At 49.5% G+C, this 22,887-nt stretch overlaps 1 protein-coding gene across 2 annotated transcripts; it reads right to left on the minus strand.

Annotated features, from left to right (window-relative positions):
• Positions 1–9,322: 9,322 nt before the first annotated feature.
• FATE1 (fetal and adult testis expressed 1) lies at positions 9,323–15,907 on the minus strand. 2 transcript variants are annotated; one of them, XM_043459359.1, is made up of 5 exons: positions 15,711–15,907; positions 14,650–14,768; positions 11,134–11,240; positions 10,688–10,763; positions 9,323–9,911 (listed from the first exon to the last, which is right to left on the minus strand). In XM_043459359.1, exons 1-5 carry the CDS (start codon positions 15,817–15,819, stop codon positions 9,780–9,782), a joined length of 543 nt encoding a protein of 180 aa, XP_043315294.1. In that variant the 5' UTR covers positions 15,820–15,907; the 3' UTR covers positions 9,323–9,779. The 2 variants fall into 2 exon arrangements, with proteins under 2 accessions (XP_043315294.1, XP_043315295.1); XM_043459360.1 differs by having other exon boundaries at positions 14,653–14,768; positions 15,711–15,896.
• Between the last annotated feature and the right edge of the window lie 6,980 nt (positions 15,908–22,887).

The raw sequence follows: 22,887 nt of genomic DNA on the forward strand, positions 1-22,887 counted from the left end.
ATCTATATATCTATATATATATATATATCTATATATATATATATATCTTTCCTATTAAGGATTTTTATTGGAGATAATTGGAGATAAAATAAAACATCCTTAATGTGGAAAGTTTTTTGCCAGAAGTGTACCAGAGTCACTGGAGAACCTGAATTGAAATTTTATATTTTCTGTAAACCTTCATCACCTTTTTCTGTAAAAATACCTTTCGCTGGCCACTTCTTAGTGCCTTCTGATGAAGCCTCCTCCTCTTTCTTAGGTCTAAGCTTTGGAGTGTCCTGAACTCAGTGTTTGAGTAGATGCCTTATCTTTTTTTTCTTCATCATTTCTTCATCTAGTCTTCTGGCTTTAAACATGTCTGTATACTGATGACTTGCAAATTTCAACACCTGTCCAGCCTCTCTCCTGGACTCCAGTTTATCTCCCTGACATTACCATGTGAATAGACATCACAGGTTGAATATGTCCCAAACCGAATAGTTGATCTTTCCCCTCAAAACCTTATCCTCCAATACTCATCTGCATCTCAATAAAGGTGATGCTGTTCTCCCAAGTCAAAAACTGACAAGGATCTACTGTATAGCACAGGGAACTCTAGTCAATACTCTTATATCATATATTAGAAAAGCATCTGAAAAAGAATGAATATATGTTATATGTATCACTGGTATTGCTATATACCTGAAACTAACACAACATTGTAAATCAACTATACTCCAATAAAAATGTTTTAAAATACCTTAGAATCATCCTTCACGCCTCCCTTTCTTTCATACCTTCTGTTGCTGTTGCTGCTAAGTTATTCAGTCATGTCTGACGCTTTGTGACCCCATGGACTATAGTCCATCAGGCTCTTCTGCCCATGGGATTTCCCAGGGAACAATACTGGAGTGGGTTGCCATGCCCTCCTCCAGGGAATCTTCCAGACCCAGGGATTGAACTGGCATCTCCTGCATTGGCAGACGGGTTCTTTACCACTAGCACCACCTGGGAAGCCCCTTCATACCCTCACACCTATGCAATTCATCTGGTTATATGCAATTCACGTTGTCTCTACCTTCCAAACATACCCTGTATCTGACCACTTCTCACTGTCTCTACCATTAACACTTTAGTCCAAGCTACCATCTTTTCTCAGTGCCTGGCATATGGTAGATGCTCAATGAATATCTGTACTTTCCCTGTTCATTACTCCATCTCTCTACTTCTATTACTCAGATTAGACCTCTGCTATATCAATTTGTTGATTTTAAAGGAGTATATGACAGTTCTGCTTCTGAAGAAGATGGAGTAACAGGGGTCAGATATACCCCCCAGAATGAAATTCATAATGTGTTACAACCACTTAAAGTTTACCAAGTATACAAATAATTTCTCCAAAATAAAGATGAAACTACCAACCAAAATAAACCCAGAACTGACACAAATACAAAATTACTAGACAGGGGTATTAAAAGTTAATATAACAGTATTCCATATGTTCAAAAAGTTACATAAGGGTATAGAACATATGAAAAGACCCAAATCAAACTTCTAAATATGAAAACTATAAACTATGAGATAAAAAATATACTAGATGAGATCAACAAGAGATCAGCTATTTCACAAGAAGATATCAGTGAACTTGCAGACAACACAATAAAACTATTCAAAGGGAAGCACAAAGGGGGAAAAAAGAATCAGAAAAAGAAAGAGCAAAGCATCAGCAAATTGTCGGAAAATTTCAAGTGCCTTTAATAGAGGTGGAGTTGAAGTTCACAAAGGAGGGAGCAGTAGAAAATGTATTTAAAGACATAATGGCCAAAATTTTTCCAAATCTGATTTTTTTAAAAAACTGCAAATCCACAGATATAAGAAGCTCAATGATACCCAAGAGCAAGAAGCATGAAGAAAGCTACACCAAGGCACATTGTAATCAAATTGCCCAAATCTACTGATAACGGGTAAATCTGAAAAGCAGCCAGGGAAATAAAACACATTATTCACAGTCACAAAAGTAAGGATGGCATCCATTGCCCAGTACTAAAGATAAGGATAACAGCAGAACCTCTTTGAAGAGCTTCAAGCTTTCCTCCCAACTCCCAGTTGGACAGTAGTCTCTGGATGCCCTTGGACAAGGACAGCTTAATTTGTCTCAAATCACACCCAGTGCATCGCCACTGTCCGCCTTTAAATATTTGTGACTGACTGAGCCTTCACGTCTTCAGCTTCTGGCCTTCAGTGCGGCTTGGCACTCAAACGTCTCCCCGAAGAGTATGTCCATGCTCATTGTCCCCATGCACCACTTCGCCAAGTTCTCCAAGTCCTGGGATGAAGCCCGAGTCCAGACTATGCCACCCCTCTTGGCAGTACCCACTGGAGAGGTACGAGCACTGCCCGAGGACAGGCATCAGGGTCTGCTTGTGATGCTCTGCATCCCTACACAGCACTGGGGCTCCTGGGAAACACTCCATACATACCACTGCAGGGAAGACAGGAAGGTGGGCAGGGAGGTGGGGAGGGAGACATACAGGCTAAATCTTGGTACAGTTCTGAGGAATCTTAGAAAACAGAGCTCAGAAGAGGGAACTAACTGCTGGTGGGTGACACTGGTTTCAGTGGCTCTTCCCAAAAGGCTGACAATACCCTCCAGGTGACCAGGTTTCTCAGCTTCTTTTATAATTCAGGCCATCCCGGCCTCAGATTCAAGATAATACCAGCCAAACTGTGTCCACTGTGACTGAGAAGGGAACTCTTCCATGACAGACAGCCCAGAGAAGTAGACAATAAGTCCCAGCCAGAAACTAGTGCCTCAGATAGACAATTCTAGCCAGTGCAGTAGAAAAAATCCTGAACAACAGGCAGAGAACAGTGCCAAGGGGAGGGTCATGTGCATCACGGGTGGCTGGGAGGTGAGCAGGCAGGCACACATAGACAAGGAGAAACAAGAGGAAACTAGAAGAGGGGTGGGGTGTAGGGAGCAACTTCTTGTTCAGGAGGCAGCTATCATGGGCTACTAGCACTTGACCTAAGTTGACTTCTTTAATTCTCACAGCAATCTGGCAAAGCTAATGTTATTACTATCCCCATTTTACAGATTCACACTTCAGCAGCATGGCTCCAAAAGCACACTTAACCACAGGGCCAGCCTGGAAGGGACTTGGGCCTGAGTACTAGGAGGAGACTTGTTCAGCGCTGCAGCAGGCACAGCAGTGACCCTTGTGCCCCATGTCTGGAGGGACAGTTAGAAGGGGTTCAACTGTGGATCGGCAGCCCCAAGCTGGGGGAAGAGCAAGGGCTTGGCACTCATTAGGCAGGCATGTGTCCTTGGTGCCAATTTGCCTCTCGCTATCAGCAGCCACCCTACAGTCAGGCTCCAGGCCAGCACCTCCATGGAAAAGATGCTTGACAACTATCTGTTGAATGAATGAAATCTCCAGTGGGACACACGGAAAACAGGGCTCTGCCCAACAGGTCTGGCAGAACACCATGCTGGGTCACTCCTTTGATAAGGGACTGGAGCCTCTAGTGTGGACGCCATCACATCAGAAACTTTCCAAACTTGGACTGCTTTTGCCACCTGAGGCTTTATTTCTTTATAGATCAATATGGGACTGGGACAGTGTATCTGACACCAGTCAGTCAGCCCCCACCCCGCAGGATTAACTGGACCCTAGAGATAGCAGCCCATGCCCCTAGCCCCTGCTGCCCTCACTGAGAAGCCCTTCCTGAGCTCTACACCTCCAGGTGCCCACAGGCCAGCTCTATCTCCTAGAGGCAGTCACTGGGCCCCTAGACTCAACGTGTCCCAAACTGACATGACTGTCTGATCTTAGCCCCAGCCCCAGTGCCTTATCTTAAGAACAGCACATCTCTCCCTATCTATGCTCAATCTACAAACCTAGGTAGTAGTCATTTCTTGACATTTCCTCCCCATCCTCAAATCCTATTGGTTCTACTGCTGAAATTTCTCTCCAGTACCTTCTTCTGTGTCTATCCTGCCTGCTGCGGCCCTAGGCCTGGCCTCAACCCTGTCATAGTCTTCTGACTCATTGCTTTTTCACCTTCATATTTCCAGTCTGTTCTCTCCTCTACCTTCCATACCACCAGGGTGAGTTCAGTAAGTCCATACCCAGATCTATGTGTCACTCCTGCTTCTAAAACCCATGGACAGATGCCCTCACCAAAGAAATAAACTTCATCAGGGCAGGGACTTGTCTGTTTTGTTTCATCACTAAGTCTCAGAGCCTAGCCCCATGGCAAGCACATACATATTCTGGATGTGTGAATGAATGAATGAATTCCTTAAACTTGCTCTGCACATTCCCAATCCACACCTTGTTTTGTGTTCACTTTTCCCCACTTTATTTGCATCATAGACTTATCATGTCCTGATCATGATTTCCGTGCTTCTTTTCTGTCCCTGGTGAGATGATCACATCCATGTGAGTAGCGACCAGGAGTGCCTTGTTCCCTGCTGGGTCCCAGGGCCAAGGAGAGTGTCAGGTACTCATTGAATGGATTGAAAGATCATCTACATAAAAAATACAAACTCTCTATTTGGACATTAAAACCCTTTCCTGATCTGACCAGAGCCATCTCTGAAGCTTCATCTCCTGTGAAACCATCTCATGTTGGTGCCTGTTGGTAGGGGGAGGTGGCCGGGGCAAGTACTGGCAGTTCTGAGGCCAAGGGCCCACCAGGCACACACCATGTCAGCCACAGCTGGGACTCAATTCCATGCGCATGTGCAAAGCGCTACACTCAGGGACCCTCCCTCTGGAGAAGTCAGCCACCATTTGACAAGTGATACTAAAAGTTCTGTGCATGCTCCACCAGCAGCAGGACCCAGACACTGACAAGAGATAGACCGAGTTGGCTGCCCACACTAGCTGCCTCCTATGACCCCAGTCTGACAGAGATGGAGCAGACACTGGCTGGTCTGAGCTCAAGGGGACATGCAGGGCAAGCTCAGCTGGAGGGCCAAAATGGAGAGCCTATCCCTGCCCCAGGCCTGCAGGCTGGTTCTGGAATCTTCCCTCAGGCAGAAGCTGTAATGGGTTTCACTGTAGAAATGTCTGCCAAAATGGCAGTGGGGCTGGCTCTCAAAACCTTAGAGACCCACAACAGGTGCCCTCCTTCAAGGATCTCGTGAGGAGGGTGGGGTGCAACTCAAAGAGCTGAAAGCAAAGGCTGCAGTCCCAGCAGAGTTTATGGGAGAAGCGCCACATGTACATTGCCGTGCCCTACATCCATTACTCCTCACATGCAGGGAGCCAGGGAACTCCCAGGGGTGCAGTCCCCGTGCTCTGACCTCAGATGCCCATAAATGCCCTGGGCAGGCTGGCAGTGGAAGCCGATGCAGCAGATGAGGCCCACAGACTCTGCCCTTTCTCCCACCCCACTCCTCCTGACCAGGCGCACTCTTGGCCCCTATGTTGTCCCCTAGGATGTGGCAGCGGAGAAGGCAATGGCAACCCACTCCAGTACTCTTGCCTGGAAAATCCCATGGACACAGGAGCCTGGTGGGCTGCCATCTATGGGGTCACACAGAGTCAGACACAACTGAAGCGACTTAGCAGCAGCAGCAGCAGCAGCAGGAGGTGGCAGGGAGGGTGGTTAGAGCACAGGCTTGGAGAAGGCCTAGCCTCACACATAGTCAGTGCCTCCATACCCTTAAAGCCCCCAGGGTTTCATTCATGCACTTGGACAAGGAACAAAGTCCCCCCACACAGCCACTTTCTCTCAGCTCCCAGGACAGACCAGGGACACAAGGGCCCGTGTCAAGTCCAGCTCCAGAACCGACACACACAGGGCTCCAGTCCTGACCCTAAGGAGGCCACCGACCTTTCCTCACCAGTCAGACGGCTTCCGAGGCAGGGTGTCCCTTGGCCGCAGTCAACATCTACAGGTCTGTCCAAGAAGCTTCCAGTCAGAGACGAGTTCTCGGGGGCTCATCAGCACCAAGGAACAGTAGAGACCTCCCAAAGCTACTGTCCCCAGACCAGGGGGATCCCCAAACCCCCAGGCAGCTTCTCAGCCAAAGAGCTGCCCGCCCTGCCTGAAGCCAGCAGGGGAGGCCAGCAGTGGCCCAGAGGAGCCCATGCCCACAACTGAGGCGAGGTCAAGGCCTCGGCCCAGGGCAGCACTTGCCCACTGGAGAAACAGTTCTGCCCACTGGCTGGATGCCTGACCCTCTCACTGTGGGGCCTGCACACCCCAGGCTGCCAGCAGGTGAGGGCTGAATACTAGGCTGCCCGGCGGTGGAAGCTGCTCGTCTGCCGAGACCCAGGAGCCAGCCCCTCCCAAGCTCCCTGAGGAGCCCTCCCTTACATGGAGCTCACACCGCTCAGGGCTCTGTGTCTGGGGACCCAGAGTCACCAGCTCACCACCCTCATGCACCTGCCTCCTGGCCTTGTTCACAGTCCCAGCCCATCTACCTGGCCAGAGGGCAAGACAGGTGGAAACTTGGGAGAGACAAGAGGTACTTGGGGTGGGGTAGGGTTGGGGGGAATCCATTCCTTCCCCTCCAGGGCTCCCTGGACTTGGTGTCCAAGAGGGGCCGGGGTTGGGGAAGCAAAAGTGAATGAGAGCCCTTGGGTGGCCACTCAAGAGGCCTGGATTTCTGGCTGCTGCCAGGTACTCAGACCCCCTCCACACCCCCTCCCATCCCCCATCCCACGTGCCCACCTCTCCCAGCTGCTGAGACAAAGGACCTGGGATATGTTGAGTTCCAGCTTCTAGAAGGGCTGGAGGGGGTTTGAGGGCCAGCCCAGTGGAGCAGGTTTATAGCTTTCCCCACCTGCACATACGCAGTAAACAATTCACCCATGAATACAAGAGACATAGGAGAGGCGGGTTCTATCTCTGGGTTGGGGAGATTCCCTGGAGAAAGAAATGGCAACCCACTCCAGTATTCTGGCCTGGAGAGATCCACGGACAGAGGAGCCTGGCAGGCTCCAGTCCATAGAGTCTCAAAGAGTCGGATACCACTGAGTAGGCAGGAAAGGGATGCATAGCTGGGGGGCCCAGCCCCTCTCCAAGGGCTGCCTGGGATGGCTTGCACGGCTCCTCTGCACAGAGCACAGGGCATGCACGGGGACACATGTCTGCACATGACACTCAGAGTCTGCTGGGGTGCACACTAAGCCAATCATGGGACTTACCTCCATGCAGGCACTTAACGGGGCAGAGGCTGTGGGGGAGGACAAGGGGCTTTGTTAGCTGCACATGCCATGCTTTTTGCCTGTTTCTGGAGGACGTAGTGAAGCAGGATTCATGTGATCTAATATCTTAAAAACACAGTGTGCTGGCTCAAAGTGGGAGTGCTAGGGGTAGCAAAGGTCCGAATGGACTGACTTTCCTGCGGGTTCTCCACAGAAGGGCAGGCCCCTATGAGCAAGGTGAGGCCAGCCCTCCCTTCGGGAGGCCATTTGGCCAGAATTATTCCCTGGAGACCCTTGTGAGAGACCACCCCACCTGCCCTTCACTTCTGCTGGGTGCCAGGTGAGGAAGACAATGGAAGGTTGCCCCACCCCTCCAGCAGCTCCAACGAGTCCATCTCCTCTGCACTGGCCCAGCTTGTCCATGGGGAAGTTCAAGGTGCAGATGGGCTGGGCACCTGCTGGAGCACTTTGGTGAGGCCAGGGCAGCTTGACAGGGAAATATCAGCAAGGGGGCAGATGTTCCAGGTGGACTAGGGCCGGAGGGCCAGGCAGACCATGCCAGCCCCCACAATAGGACCCCCGTGGAGTCCTGCAGAGGAGGCCAGCCTGGAGTGGACACGGCGCAGGCAGGCAGGGCCCAGATCAGCGAGCAGTCACTGCGAAGGCTGTAGGGGTGGCCACCTGGCCCAGGAGGTGTTTCTCCAGGGGCTGCTGCACTGTTTGTTTGCATCGTAGCCAAATTGCTCCCAAGGGTGAACCTTTGTTTCACAACATATTTTCAACCAGACTTTTTCTGCAAACGTGTCTGTGTCTGCTCGCACACATGCACACCGTGTCCCAGAGGGCAGGCCCGGCCCTGCCCTGCAGCACCTGCCTGCCTCTGAGCATGGCCATGGCCTGATTGGAGCAGAAGCAAGGAGCACCTTCAGGAGGGCTGGGGAGGTTGGGGGGGTGCCCTCCTGGTCCTCCCTGGGCCTTGTGGCCGGGCACTGCCTCGTCCCTATTCTGCAGGGCTTTTCCTCAGGCACCCCAGTCCCACCCCTCTGCTCTGGGACCAGAGAGGGGATCTTCCAACGGTTTCTTTGCCAAATGCTCTTATCTCTGCTCTCAGCAGAGCCCAAGCTCCAGTGGTCATGTGCATGGGATGGCACGGTGCTAATAGGAGACCCACACTACTCTCAGAGGTACCAAAAGCACCTGAGTCTCAGGAGAGGAGGACCCCCCCTCACTGTATAGGGACAATGGGGGCCAAAGAGGGGGTGGGGTGGAGTCAGAGCAGGCTCCAGGACTCAATTTTCTTCCCATCACCCTCCCTCCTCACTTACATGCACTCTCTCTCTCTCACACACACGCGCACATGCTGTGATGTTTATTTTATATCTAGTGACTAGCACACTCTCTCACCTTTAGAGATAGAGAAGCCTTGACCGACTTGGGGGCTGAGATAAGCTCTGTTTGGCCACTAAAACCAATAACAATGTAATGATCCAGGTCCTTGACCACAGGGAAATGTGTATTTAACCCTTGGTCCCAGAGAAAGGGCAGCAGTTCTTTTGATGGCCTCCTGGCCCCCAGCACGTTGGCCCTGAGGCCAAGCCTGAAACAGTGACACTCCTGCCCTCTTAGGCCAAGTCCCAGTACCCTACTCAGCACCCTGTCCTATATGTGAACGTTTCAGAGCTGTGGACACAGAGGAGAAGGGTTCAAAGTCCCTCTATGTGATCTTGCATCCAGCCTCCAGAGCCGAGTTGGGGCTGGTCCCCGAGCGATCTGTTGGAGGCAGGCCGAGCCCTAGACCCTAGATGGAGAACCCATCTTAGACTCATCCCTGTCTCGGTCTTGCTGGATGACCCCGGGGCCATGTTTCCCTTCTTTGGGCTTCACTTTCTTCCTGAGCACATGGAAAAGTCTGTGGTCCTATCCAGGAGATTTCTCTGACTAAGTCCCTGTAATGTCCAACCAGGACAAGCTGCTGCTGCAAAACCATATCCCCATAAGCATTTGCCGGCAGGAGTCCCACAGGAAGGGCTTTACCAAACTCTGCCCCTAAGGAGTGCCTCCCCCACCTGGGCTGGCAATGGAGAGGCAGGAGGAGCCTGGGAAGGAGGAACCAAGGATTTTGTCCAGAGGGGCTGTCCCCACGTGAGTCCTGGATGAAAGAAACTCAGTCACCAGGGTTTGCTGCTATAACTGAACTTTTATTGAGAACATTCTATGTGCAGAGCCCTGAGCACACCATTGAAGAAAACAGGGAAGACACAGCCAAGCCCCTGCCAAAGGTAGAACAAAAGAGACACTGAGGGCCCAGAGGCAAGGTCTAGCTCCAAGATGGTCACCATGGATCCCTGACAGGGAAGGAGGAAGCACCTACCACTGCTGTTACTGTGGGGACCGGAAACCACCATTCTCTCCCTGCAAGGAGGCTGGATCTCAGCGCATTCTGACCTTCACGATTCTACACTTCCTCCACCTCCCAGCAGCTAGGGCTTCCCTCAGGCAGAGGTGGAAAATGGTCGTGATGCTGTTGAAGGCTGCTGAAAGTTAGAAGGAGGATGGGCAGAGGTGGCTGAGGAAAAGAAGGGAAGAAGGGGAGGACTGAAGGGCTCCAGCTGCACGGCGGACCGGCAGGAAGCATCACTGGCGCATCCACAGCCAGAGGTTGGTGATGCAGGAAGACAGCAGCATGGTGAATAACAGCACCTCCCGTTGGCGCCAAGTGGCACTCTGGTCCTCCAGGTCGCGTAGACGCTCAGTGATCATGAACAGCTGCAGAGAGACCAGAGCTGGCTGGTGAACAAGGTTCTTCTAGGGAAGTCCACAGCACACCAATGAGGGGAAAATATGACTTTAGACCAAGAAGGGCCTCTGCTGAGCTTTGGGAGGAAAAGGGCCTCTGGGCAAGAAGCAGGCAGAGCAGCTGACCAGGGGCTGGGGGTGGGCCCAGTGGAACCCAGAAACTGGGCTGTCTGTGTTCTCAGTCCCCACCACCTTGCCCCCACCATCACCAGGTCTTCCCATTGTCTGGAAGAAGCCAGCCCACCCCAGCTGTGCTGGTGGGAGCCAGGGAAGGGGATGGGGGCAGCAGCACCAGAGTGAGGGCTTCGGGATGGGGTGACATGCAAGGCCAGAGAGAGCCACCAGGGAAGACATCCCTCCTGCCCATGCCCATGCCTGCTGGGGTCTCAAACCAAGGAGACCTGAACTTGGCCTGAATGAACATGACCCCTGGCTCAGACCTCTTGGCATCACTCTCTATGAATAAACTTCTCTTATCCTCTGATGTCCCCTCTTCCTCCTCTTCTCCTCCCTTCTCCCTTCCCACATGTCAGGCAGAGAGATGGAGTTGAGTCTAGGCCTCAAGATAGGACACTGGAGACAAAAAGCCTGGGTGAAGGGAAAGCAAGCCTGACTTCGCTTCCACTGCTAGAAGGTGAATACGATTGGAGAGTCTGGGTATCCTCAAGGTGGGTAGACCCACCCACCCAAGACACCATGATTCTGCCTCCCACCTTCAAGTGGGTCCCTGGCAATCAGACACTCACCTGTCTTCTCATGATCTCCATCTCCAGCTCATTGAGCTCTTCCAGACCAATCTCAGCCAGCGTATTTAACTGTCGGCTGATGGGAGATGAAACACAGAGAGTCAGAGCCTCTGGTGGTCCCAGGAGAGCCATAAAGGCAGATGGGTAAGGTTGTGGACTCCTCTGGACCATGAGTCTGTCCGCCTGGAGCTCTCCCCTTCTCTGGTCACAGGTCCTGAGGCCTGAGAGCTGAGAGCTGGCCCAGCTGTGGGATGCTAGGAGGCCCTGAATGGGCAAGGGGCCAGGGGACTCTATGGCTGTGGTGAGGAGGCAACAGAGCCCCCATACTCCAAGCATGGCCAGCTGTTCACTGCTCCCTCCTGGGTAGTCTGCTTGCCAGCTCCCTGCGTCCCTGCCCAAAAAGCCCCGGCCTTTCTCTCCCGCAGGGTCCATGGGATCCTTCTTACCGCTCATACTGGGACCTCATGCCCTGGGAGCCGCCAGGATTCTCCTGGGGTCGGGCACCGCCATGGCCTTGTTCTCCCGCCACTCCAACTCCCCGCAGCTGCGTCCCCTAGGGAAAGGAACCATCAGTCGAAGTATCCTGCTTGAGCCCATACTTTGTCTGGGAGCATCAGCGCACCCCATTGGGAGTCACGTGGTGCCTGATCCTCTGGAATCAGGAGAGCCTGGGAGTTACACAAGTTGGCTACCTGCCACCACCCCACCTCCACCAGGCTCCTGGGGCTCTCCAGGCAAGACTTCAAGAGTGAGTTGTCATTTCCTCCTCCAGGCGATCTTCCTGACCCAGGGATCAAACCTGCGTCTCCTGCATTGCAAGCAGTAAGATACTTCAAAAACAGCATTATAAGGACAGTGTGTGTCAGGAAGACTCCAGGAATATAACGACTTAGATGGAGAGTCTCTCCTAGAACAATTTCCACGCCACCCCCTTGATTTTCTTATAGATTGGGATCAGAAGGAGAAAATGCTTTTTGAGAGAGTTGAAGGCAAAATAAGGATGAGTGAGTAGGATGTGTTGTTTGTTTGTTTGAGATAAAATATTTTATTTTTAACATATCAATATCATAAGATTGAATTTAACAACATATGCAAGCCCAATGATAATTTGTGATCACCAATCATGTGACAGGTCTAACTGTCCAAAGGAGTTGTCTTTTTGATCTTTTCTTTTTAATTTTAGAAACTCACTACTTAGAGTTATATACATTGCAAAACATCAGATTTTTATTTACATTTGGTGGGGATTTTTAAAATCTATGAATTGCAGCAAGTCCAGCTTCCCTCTGTCAATTATTTCCAAAAATGTTATTTTTATTTTCATATATATTTTAAGGCACACTACATCTTTTTTCCCAAATGAGCAGAGTAGTATTATGATTTTTTTGTTCTTTCATGTTGTGGTTCTCTCAGAGGCAGTAGCATTCCATTAACATTTTACTCAAAAATAAATGATGAATAAATATAGAGAATTGATACATTTAATTCTAAATGTCTAAATTTAATTTCTAAAATCAATATAAGGACTCTATTTTTTAAAGGTATATTCCTCTGGTCCTGACAGGCAACTCTAATTAATCTAGAGATTAATTAAGTCCCCCTCAGTGCCCCCACCTTCTATATCACAGTTAGAACATAAGCAGCTTGCCCACATCCAAGGTGAATATAGCTAACAGAATCAGCCACAGAACTACTAGACTTAAGTGATTTCATGAAACAATCAGGTTTCCCTCCTCCTCAAAATGGCCGCCTTTTCCCCATATTTAATACAATGAAGAAGATATGGCAGAAAGTGAAGAAGAACTAAAGAGCCTCTTGATGAAAGTGAAAGAGGAGAGTAAAAAAGTTGGCTTAAAGCTCAACATTCAGAAAACTAAGATCATGGCATCTGGTCCCATCACTTCATGGCAAATAGATGGGGAAACAGTGGCTGACTTTATTTTTCTGGGCTCCAAAAGCACCGCAGATGGTGATTGCAGCCATGAAATTAAAAGACGCTTACTCCTTGGAAGGAAAGTTATGACCAACCTAGACAGCATATTAAAAAGCAGAGACATTACTTTGCCAACAAAGGTCCATCTAGTCAAGGCTATGGTTTTTCCAGTAGTCGTGTATGGATGTAAGAGTTGGACTAGAAAGAAAGCTGAGTGCAGAAGAATTGATGCTTTTGAACTGTGGTATTGGAGAAGACTCTTGAGAGTCCCTTGGACTGCAAGGAGATCCAACCATCCATCCTAAAGATTAGTCCTGGTGTTCATTGGAAGGACTGATGTCAAAGCTGAAACTCCAATATTTTGGCCACCTGATGCAAAGAGTTGACTCATCTGAAAAGACCCTGATGTTGGGAAAGATTGAAGGCAGGAGGAGAAAGGGACGATAGAAGATGAGGTGGCTGGATGGCATCACCAACTCAATGGACATGAGTTTGGGTAACCTCCAGGAGTTGGTGATGGACAGAGAGGCCTGGCGTGCTGCGGTTCATGGGGTCACACTGAGTCGGACACGACTGAGCGACTGAACTGAACTGAACTGAATGCAACAACATGGCCACCATTTTCTCTACAACATTCCCTCAAATGGTTAGTATAATTTTAAAAATTCCTTACAATGGAACAAAATGTAACTCAGCTGATTTTCTATAACATCAGGTCTCCCTGCCTCCCCAGTCAGTTTGCCTTCCCTCTACCTCCTATAACCTTTGCAACAGTATATCAACCATGTTTCTAAAACTGCCCCCATCTGCAGCAAAAGTAGCTTCCTTATTAGATGGGCTACAAAACATGAGACTCACATGATTTCCTGGTCTCCCTCCTCTCCTAAGGTGTTGCCTTTTCCCAGTAAATGTTGCAATGGTATAACAACTATGTTTCTAAAATTTTTTGTCACCCAAGGTGAATGTAGTTAAAAGGATTGGCTACAGAAGGATGACACTCAGGGATTCATGTGATTCCCGAGAAGAGTCAGGACTTCCTCTTCTCCAAAATGGTTGCCTTTCCCCAATACCCTTTGCAACAATATAGCTACCATTTTTTCTAGAACATTTCCTCACTTATATAGAATGTAACTTAAAGGATTGGCTACAAAATGCTCAGATTCAATTGACTGGATTTCCTAGTAGCCGGAGAGCATAGGCATTTCACTTGCCTTACCCTAGTCCCAGCCCTGAGATAGATATAGATACATGTATATCTATATTTATATATGCTTATATTATATAAGCTTATATATATATATATATATATATATATATACACAACCCTGAATATTCATTGGAAGGACTGTTGCTGAATCTATAGTACTTTGGCCATCTGATGCAAACAGCCAACTCACTGGAAAAGACCCTAATGTTGGGAAAGATTAAAGGGAAAAGGAGAAGGGAGCAGCAGAGGATGAGATGGTTAGATAGCATCACTGACTCAACGGACATAAATTAGAGCAAATTCTGGGAGATAGTGGAGGACAGGGAAACCTGACATGCTGCAGTCCATGGGGATTCAAAAAGTCAGACACAACTTAGGGACTAAACAGCAGCAATATATATATATATATATATATAAATATATATAAATATATATAATGATTTTTATACTTTTGCATATTTCTATATAGAAATATATATATATAGAAAGAAGTAGACATAGCACATAGATATATACAGATATACATATAGAGATTCAAATAAAGATATATTTACTCATTTATTAGTAAAAGAAAGTAGATTCGTACTCCCCAAGCAATGTTTGTTTCAGACATTCTGGACCCTCAAGGTTGAACTAACAAAGAATGGCCATGATCTCTTACCAGACCTTGCTGCCCTCATTTGCCTGCCCAGTACACCGGAGCTTTGTCCCTCCCCCAAAGTCAACATCTGCCCTGCTTGACCTACCATCTCCATCCCAGAGCTGCTACAACTGTAGCAACCTCCCCCAAACTCAAGCTAGCCACCAAGGGCCATACAGTACCACCTTCTTGGACTGGTTTGCAGCCATATTCCAAAGCACAGCAGAGCCAGCAGCCTTTGGATCCACCTTCTGTCGCCGCTGAGAAGCACCCAGCAACTGAGATATATGCTCCTTCATTTCTAGGGAGAAGAACAGAGGTCCAAGGAACACCCATAGAGGCTATCCCAAGGCTTTATGGGCACAGAACACACACAAAAAAAGATAGGGTCCCCCAACATCTTAGGAAGCACTCAACACTCATTCTCTGACATCTACTGGTCTCTACTAATCTCAGGTCTCAATTTCTTCATGCACTCAAAATATAGTAAGTATTTACTGAGTGTCAAGCTCTGGGCTAGGTTCTTAAAGAGCAAGCGATGGCCAAGAAACAAGATCACAGCAATAAAAAATTGATTGTGTGTGTACAGAGAAAGGGGTGGCAGGAGGGAGGTGGGTTACAGGAAATAATCCATCAGTGCAAATCAAGAGATGCATGCTCCCAAAACAATAAAAAAAGGATAACAAGACAGAAGGAAGGGGCTACTTCAGAAACAACATTGAGGCAGAGACCTAAAAGAGAATCAGTCCAGCCATAGAAAATCTGGGGAAAGAGGGAACACCTAGTGCAAAGGCTGTGAAGAAGAAAGTCTTGGGATGTTATAGGAGAAGCTTAAAGGCACTGTGGACTGGGTCAGCATGCCACAGCAGGAAGTATATTGAGGAGGTGACCTTATGTGGATCTTGTAGATCACGGTAATGAGCTTTACTCTAAAGGGCAGAAGAAGGTACTGGAAGGTTAGGAGAGAAAATTGCGTTGAATGATCTTATAAATTGAGCCCACTGAGTGTTTTGCAATAAGACCCACTGGTTGCTTGCAATGGAGGGGGGGGGGTGTTCATCCCACCTTCCCCTTCACACGCAACAAAAGGCTCACTTTATCAATCCCATTACCCCCCACACAGGTACCCACAAATACATGCAAACACACATGCGTGCTTCTGCCTAGCCATATCTGTGCATTTTCTAACATACCTGCACAGGTGCAAACACCCAAGGGAAAAAACATTACGGGGGATCCTCACCTGCTGCCACTGAGCACTCTTGGTTATCCCTAAAGCTTCCAAGAAGCAGGTCTTCATCCTTTGGCACTTGCATCTTTTCCTTGAGGTTAGGGACTGCTCCTCCTGCCATCACCACCACTTGGAAGCAATGGCCAAGAATGCACAGGGACCAAGGCTCAGAGGAGGCTTGGGAAATCAGCTCTCTGACGAAGATATATCTGGACACGGGGAGTGGAGCCAGACTCCCACTTTGAGTTCAAGCCTTGGACCCAGCACCTCCTGTTCCTGCTGTATCTTGCTGACTGGGTTCAAGATCTTCTTCTCTGCTACTCTGTAAGCAACTTAGGAGAAGTGATAGGCTCTGAATCTTTGCCTGGGAAAACTGCCCTGGCTCTCAGCTCATCCAATTTGACCTCATTTCTAGATAGAGGCAGGGGCTGGCACAGGACTCCAGAGCCAGTCAGTGGCCAAAGCAGGTTTAGATCCCATCGTGGTTTCTGCAAGGCCAGCTCTGGCTAGTAGCCAGGCCACAGCCCCCTTCAGAAAGCATCCTCTACAGAGTGCATTCTGCCTTCCCCCATCCAGAGTTCCCAGGCAAGGGACATGGATTTTGATGCCCTGGACAGGAACCATGAGAACCAAAGGAGGGATGTGCAGGAGAAGAGTGGCCTGCTTACTGGAGACCCCAGTGTCCCCAGCCCTGCACTCCCTATTCTAAGTCAAATTTTCCCTCAGCTTCCCTACTGAATAGACCTCAGTGGTCATGTTTATGGTCCACGTGGCTAGCCTAAGGTGTCCAGTTATTCCATCAAGTGCTGGTCTAGATGTTGCTATCAAGGCATTTTTTTTTGTAGCTGTTGATGTCTATAATCAGTGAACTTTAAGTAAAGGACATTGTGTATCCTTGTTACCATGAATGGGCCTCATTCAATCAGTTGTAGGCCTTAAGAACGAAGACTGAGGTTTCCCAGAGAAGAAATTCTGCTCAAGACTACACCTCAACCCCTCCCTAACATTCCAGCCTGCTGACTTGTCCTGCAAATTTTGGCCTTGCTAGCTCTATGATGGCATGAGCCAATTTCTTTAAATAAAATTTTCTTTACACACACATATATGCATAGTGGGTCAGTGGTAAAAAAAAAAATCCACCTGCCAGTTCAGGAGACTCAGGTTTGATCCCTGGGTCAGGAAGATCCCTTGGAGAAGGGAATGGCAACCCACTCCAGTATTCTTGCCTGGGAAATCCCAAGGCCAGAGGAGCCTGGTGGGCTACAGTCCATGGGGTCGCAAAGAGTCAAATAGGACTCAGTGAGTGAGTGCAACAACACATCTACATACACATACATCCATCCTGTTGGTTCCATTTCTCTGGAAAGTTCTGACTCATACAGACACCAAAGGTGAACCCTCAGCTCTTGGGAATAGCCTCAGAGCTCCTGAGGAAGAGGAGGCTATTTGTAAAGAAAGCAAGCACAACTGGGGCCAGGTGGGAGGGAGAGAAGGACAGGGGCGGGGGGTGCTGGAGAGGAAGGGAGGAAGGAAACAGTGAGGGAGAGGAAAGCGGGGGGCCAGCTCCCTTAGAGAGGGCGGCTGATCTGGGTTGCCTAACCCCCTCCCTGGTTCCACCTGTTCAGTGCTAGGAACAAGCTCTCTAGAACAGAGCTTACAAAGGCCCTGCCTGCATTCCTGAGGGCCCAGGAGAAGCCCTTTCCAGCTCTGGTGGAGCAGCTGTGATGAAATCTGAGCTTTCCAAAGGGTCACCTTAGGAGAAAGAAGTGTGCTCTGTGGGACTTAGGAGCCTGCAAAGCAGGAACCAGCCATGGGTTTCTGGCAGGCCAGGGTTGCCAGATTGAATAGAGAAAAATATAGGATGCCCACTGGCTTTGAATTTCAAATAAACAATGCTTTTTTCCCCCTTTTTAACATAAGTAAGCAACGTGTGGGCTTCCCTGGAGGCTCAGATGGTAAAGAATCCACCTGCAATGCAGGAGACCCAGGTTCAGTCCCTTTCCTTCACACTTACACTCACACACGTGACATTTGGGAAGTATGTCCACTAAAAAAGTATCCCATTTAATTGGGTACCCTGTATTTTACGTGGTAGCTATATGCCCTGCCTATCCTCCACACGAACTGAATTCTTTGGACTTCAGTCTCCCCACTGGAAAATGGAACTAATAGTCTCCTCCCTACAGGGTGGCTGATCTTGAGAGCAGTCAAGTCAGCAGAGCTGAATAAGTATGGACGTGTGTGCATGCTAAGTTGTTTGGCTGTGTCCAACTCTTTGCAACCCCTGGACAGTAGCCCATCAGTCTCCTCTGTCCATGGAATTCTCCAGGCATGAATACTGGAGTGGGTTGCCATTTCCTTCTCTGGGGAATCTTCCTGACCCAGGGATTGAACCACATCTCTTATGTCTCCTGAACTGGCAGGTGGGTTCTTTACCTCTAGTGCCACCTGGGAAGCACTAGGTATGGGTATGCCTTTGCACTTTTGACCTCAGATCAGATTCCTCTCTGACTACCAACTGGCCTTGACCCTAGCCCCCGGGTGGCTCCTAGGCCCTGAGTGTCTGGGTCACTCCTGGGCACTGGGTCACTAGGTCCAGGTGCATGCAGAACTGTCCCCTGGTGGCAAAGTACCCTACCACCTAAATCCAAGCAAAGAGGGTGGGGAGACTTTGTTCCCAATCCCTATGCCCCCAGTGCCACCCAGAAACCTTGGCATTTCACCACCTTAACGTGTCTGCCTCTCTTGGGTTGGGCACCAACACCACAGTTACCTTCTGAAATTGCCCCAAACTCTCATTCCAAATTTTCCAGAAGCCCCACTGTCTGGCTGGACAATCTTAGGGGCCCAGAGAGTGAGAGCACCCAGGTACAGAGCAATATTCTAAATCTAAGGGGGCCAGGAACACGGTCCAGGGCCGAGTGTGAGTGGTGGCCTGTAGAAGACCTCAACCCTAGTGGAAGGCTTCCAGACAACAGAGCCAGGGAACCCAAATATCTCCCCCAGCTGTAGGTTAGACTGATGACCTGGGAGCAGGGAGGAGGGGCGCAGAGAACATCTGGCTTAGATGTGTGTGTGTGTGTGTGTGTGTGTGTGTGTGTGTGTGTGTTTGCAGTGTTTTACACAAATGAGATCATACATTTGCGGTACGTGCTGTTCTGAAACTTACTTTTTGAAGTGAACAGAGGGCCTTGGGGATCTCCCATGTCAGAACAAATCTGCCTCACATCATTTGAACACAATACAGTATTTTGCTGCACTCCTGTTTATTTTTTTTTCATTTATTTTTATTAGTTGGAGGCTAATTACTTTACAATATTGTAGTAGGTTTTGTCATACATTGACATGAATCAGCCATGGATTTACATGTATTCCCCATCCCAATCCCCCCTCCCACCTCCCTCTCTACCCAATCCCTCTGAGTCTTCCCAGTCCTGTTTATTGACGTACTCGCAGGCAGTTGGGGTGTCTAGAGCCTTTCTTTCTTATAAACAATGGAGCAAGGAACATTCCTGGACAGGCCTCTTTGCAAACGTGCTTTTGTAGAGCTGGAGCCTAGGAGTGGAATTGCGGGGTTCTGGGGTGCGCGTGCTGACAGTTTAGAATGCTGTTGACACTGTTCCCTCTGAAGAGGCTGGACCAAGTGGGACCTCAGCAAGGGGAAGAAAGTGCTGGTTTCCTCACAGCCTTGTCAGTGAAACTTTCCATAAGGCATCATTATGATGGGTGAAAAATTCTCTCTACCTCATTGTTGTTTGAATCTATATTGCTTTAATTATGAATAAACCTGAGCATTTTTCATATGTTTATTGATCTTCTGTATTTCTTTCCTGTGAACTGACTGCTGGAGGGCTTGAATCGTTATTAAAATAAGAGCTATTTTATTAACAGAAAGGGTTGGGGGTGAAAGCTCTCCCTTCCTTCAAGCTAAGCATCTCCAAAGAAAACATATCATCTTTTTCCCTAAAGGAGATCCTGAGCGTAGAGCCTCCACTGGGGAGCAAACAAATCCAGTTAATTGCATACAAGTTCATGTTGAAATCTAGACAGCATCCAATCCCACCCTCCCCACAGAGCAAGTGTTCACCTCAGGCTGTTTCCTGCATGTCTGCCTGTCTGCCCCCGTCTTGTGTCTGTCTATTTTTTCGCCTGCTCAACCACCTGCCCCCACCAATAGCTTCCAACCACTGGCCTCTCCCAGCTGTTCAGTCAGCCACGCACTCTATGGAGAGATTCCTGAATGGCTTGAGGTCTGATAGCCACGGCTGCTACTTGCTCCCACCTCGCTTGCAAGCAGAAGTGGGAGGTGGTGAGAACTGAGGCCTGGGGTTAGTACACCTGGAAGTGTCTCCTACCTCTGACGCTGGAGCTTCTTAGGCAAATTGCTTCCTCTGTGTTGAGCCTTAGTTTCCCATTGCACATGGAAGATGGGGCTGAAATTCAGCTTCCCAGTTTCATGGTTTCAGGGAAGTGTGGTGGGGTTCTTCCAGCCTCTCTTCACCCAGAGCAGTGCTCTTTAAGCCCTTTCTTATGTTGGGATTCTATGGAAGAGGCCATTCAGACCCAGTGGGCGTGACGGTCTGCTGCCCACCACTCCATGGACAGCAGAGTCTCAGGCAACTCCATATCAAGCCCCAGCAAGTGAGCCTGATTTTGGCTGCAAACCCAGTTCTTCCAGGCATCTGGGAGCTTCCTCTCTACTTGCTAATGAAACTTAGGAACCTGTAAACAATTCTGCTTCCTGCTTCTGGAAGCAGCTGGTACTGAGGTCATGCCTGGAGCCCCAGGGCCCTCCCCAAGCCAGAGCCTGGCAGATGTCCCTCCATTCCTTAGAAAAAGACAGGAAGGACAGAAAGCAAACTTCAGGGATGGTAGCTGGCCCAGGGAAGGAGGTCCACTTCATGAGCAGAGAGAGGGAAATAAATGGCAGGGGACAGTCATCAACAGGAAGCGACAGGGGGCTCCTTGGTTTTCACATGTGGGCTCCTCTCATCCAGAAGGACCGTCTTGAAAAAGCCTCCCTGCATGTCAGGCTCTGGGACTAGGGGCCAGGTCCCCATCCTCATGGGGATCCTGCTCTCGAGGGCAGATAGAAATCGATGGGCTGGAAGTCCACGGCTCTATGGGGACAGGAGCAGGGCATTGTTTTGTGTCGGTCCTGCCCTTAATACTACCACATTCTGCTTCCCTGGGAGTGTGGGGGAAGCAGCTCCAGCAGAAGTGAGTTAAAGACACTGACACAGGCCCAGACCTGGTTGATGAGCCTACCTGCAGAAGGGGACCACTGAGATGCTCTGGGTCCCTTCAGCTCCTCCTGTGAGGGGCGACTGCCTGGACAAGTCAGGGGGAGCTGCAACCACCTAGTTTAGGGTGATAACTGCTGGCTAATGGCCCAAAGCATAACTCCGGACTGCCCTGCAGGTGGAACAGAAGCAGGACCAAGAGCAAGTGTGATGACAGGAAGCCCACCCTCTACCCCCTTCCCCCACCCTGGCCCAGCATAGCAACTGCTCACCCCACAGTTCCTTCTTCCTTTCCATCTCCCCATTGGCCCACAAATCCCTTCCACTGGAAGATGTCAATAGATTCCAAAACCCGGAGGGCATAGACAACTGTCTATCAGTCCCCTGGGTGCAGGGAATCCTTGTCATGGGTGGGGAAGGACTTCTTTCCTGATTCCCCAGGGATGAGGTTGGACCAGGTGACCTCACAGAGTCCTTGGCCTTGCCTGTCAGGTAACTCCTCACAGAGCACTGCACCTGCTTTCCATTGTTTCCATATCCAGTGAGAGAAATGTGATGTGTCTGTAGAATTCAAGACAGTCAGGGGCCAAAGGAACATGGCCCACAATAATGGAGAGGTGGAAAAAGTGCTGTAAAGATGCAAACACTGAAGCCTCAAAAACACATCCAGTGGCAGCCCCTCTGACCTGGAGGAAGACACAGAGAGGATAACTCCGGGTAAGTGAAAGAGAGGCCTGGCAAACTAATGACAAGGTCTCTAAAGATCCACAAAGCTGATCCTCTTCCCAGGGTCCTCCATTTTACAGACAGACAATATGGGGCCCTTGACAGACCAGGGTGTGAGTCAGTTCACATAGCAATTCATAGACAGGGCTTAGATGCAGATCCATGGGGCTATGTCCCTGCCTTTAACTCAAGGACCCAAGGACGGAACAGGAGGAGGTCCAAGGGAGGAAATGACTCATGAGAGTTTCAGGAAATATCCTCTTGCCCCTGACCCACTCTGCCCTGCCCTTTACTCTGGCAAGACAGGGCCAGCAGACAAGTCATAACACAAGTAGGACACACCAGGGAGGATGGGGTGGGTCAGAGTCCAGGCTCTGCGATCCCGCTGCTCTGCCCCTCCTGCCATGGCTCCTCAAGAGTGGCTGTGTGATCTTAGGCAATGTACCTTGGTGATCCCACAGGAAAATGGCAGGGAAGAGGACATGGACTGTGAAGCACTTAGCTTCTAGCAGAGTTCTCACTGGAGGCTGGCACTGTGGGATTTGCCCACTGCCCGCAGGCAGTCCTTGGCAGAGCTGGTGGCCCTTGTGTTTGTGCCCAGCTTCAGCTCTATCAGGGACTTATCTCTGCAGCCTCCTGGGCGTTTGGCTACTCCCTTCTCCAGGATCATTCTCCAGCACAAAAATAACACCACATCCTTTTCAGCGTTTGATAGCAGTTCTGTGAGGGCAGAGACCTTGTGGGCTTTGCTTGCCTCTCTCTGTCTCCCCTGCACTTACTGCACTGTGTCCCTCATGGTAGAAACTCATAATTATTGAATAAAAATGACCTGAATGGTAAACAAACAAATATTAAGGAACCCAACTCTCTTACCATGGTATTTTGTCTGATTGGCGCTGCTATCATTTCTCAACTCCTGGAAAAGTGAAGTCGCTCAGTTGTGTCTGGCTCTTTGTGACCCCATGGGCTCGAGCCTACAAGGTTTCTCCGTCCATGGGATTTTCCAGGCAAGAATACCAGAGTGGGTTGCCATTTCCTTCTCCAGGGGATCTTCCTGACCCAGGGATCATTGCCCGGGTCTCCCTCATTGCAGGCAGACACTTTACCCCCTGAGCCACCAGGGAAACCTAACTCCTGGAAAGCGTTGCCCCAACTCTGTCTCCACCCTTTTACCTCCCAGACATTCCTCTCCTTACCTGACTCTGGCCCACCACTCAACT

This window comes from Cervus canadensis, chromosome X (genome assembly GCF_019320065.1).
Source record: "Cervus canadensis isolate Bull #8, Minnesota chromosome X, ASM1932006v1, whole genome shotgun sequence".
Lineage (NCBI taxonomy): Eukaryota > Metazoa > Chordata > Mammalia > Artiodactyla > Cervidae > Cervus > Cervus canadensis.

Coding starts and splice junctions, on each gene's coding strand:
- FATE1 (XM_043459359.1), bottom strand. CDS start 15,819: ATGGCAGGAGGAGCAGTCCCTAACCTCAAGGAAAAGATGCAAGTGCCA. Junction 10,764..11,133: donor ATGAGGTCCCAGTATGAGCG/GTAAGAAGGATC, acceptor ATCTCCCATCAG/CCGACAGTTAAATACGCTGG. Junction 9,912..10,687: donor TGGAGATCATGAGAAGACAG/GTGAGTGTCTGA, acceptor GTCTCTCTGCAG/CTGTTCATGATCACTGAGCG.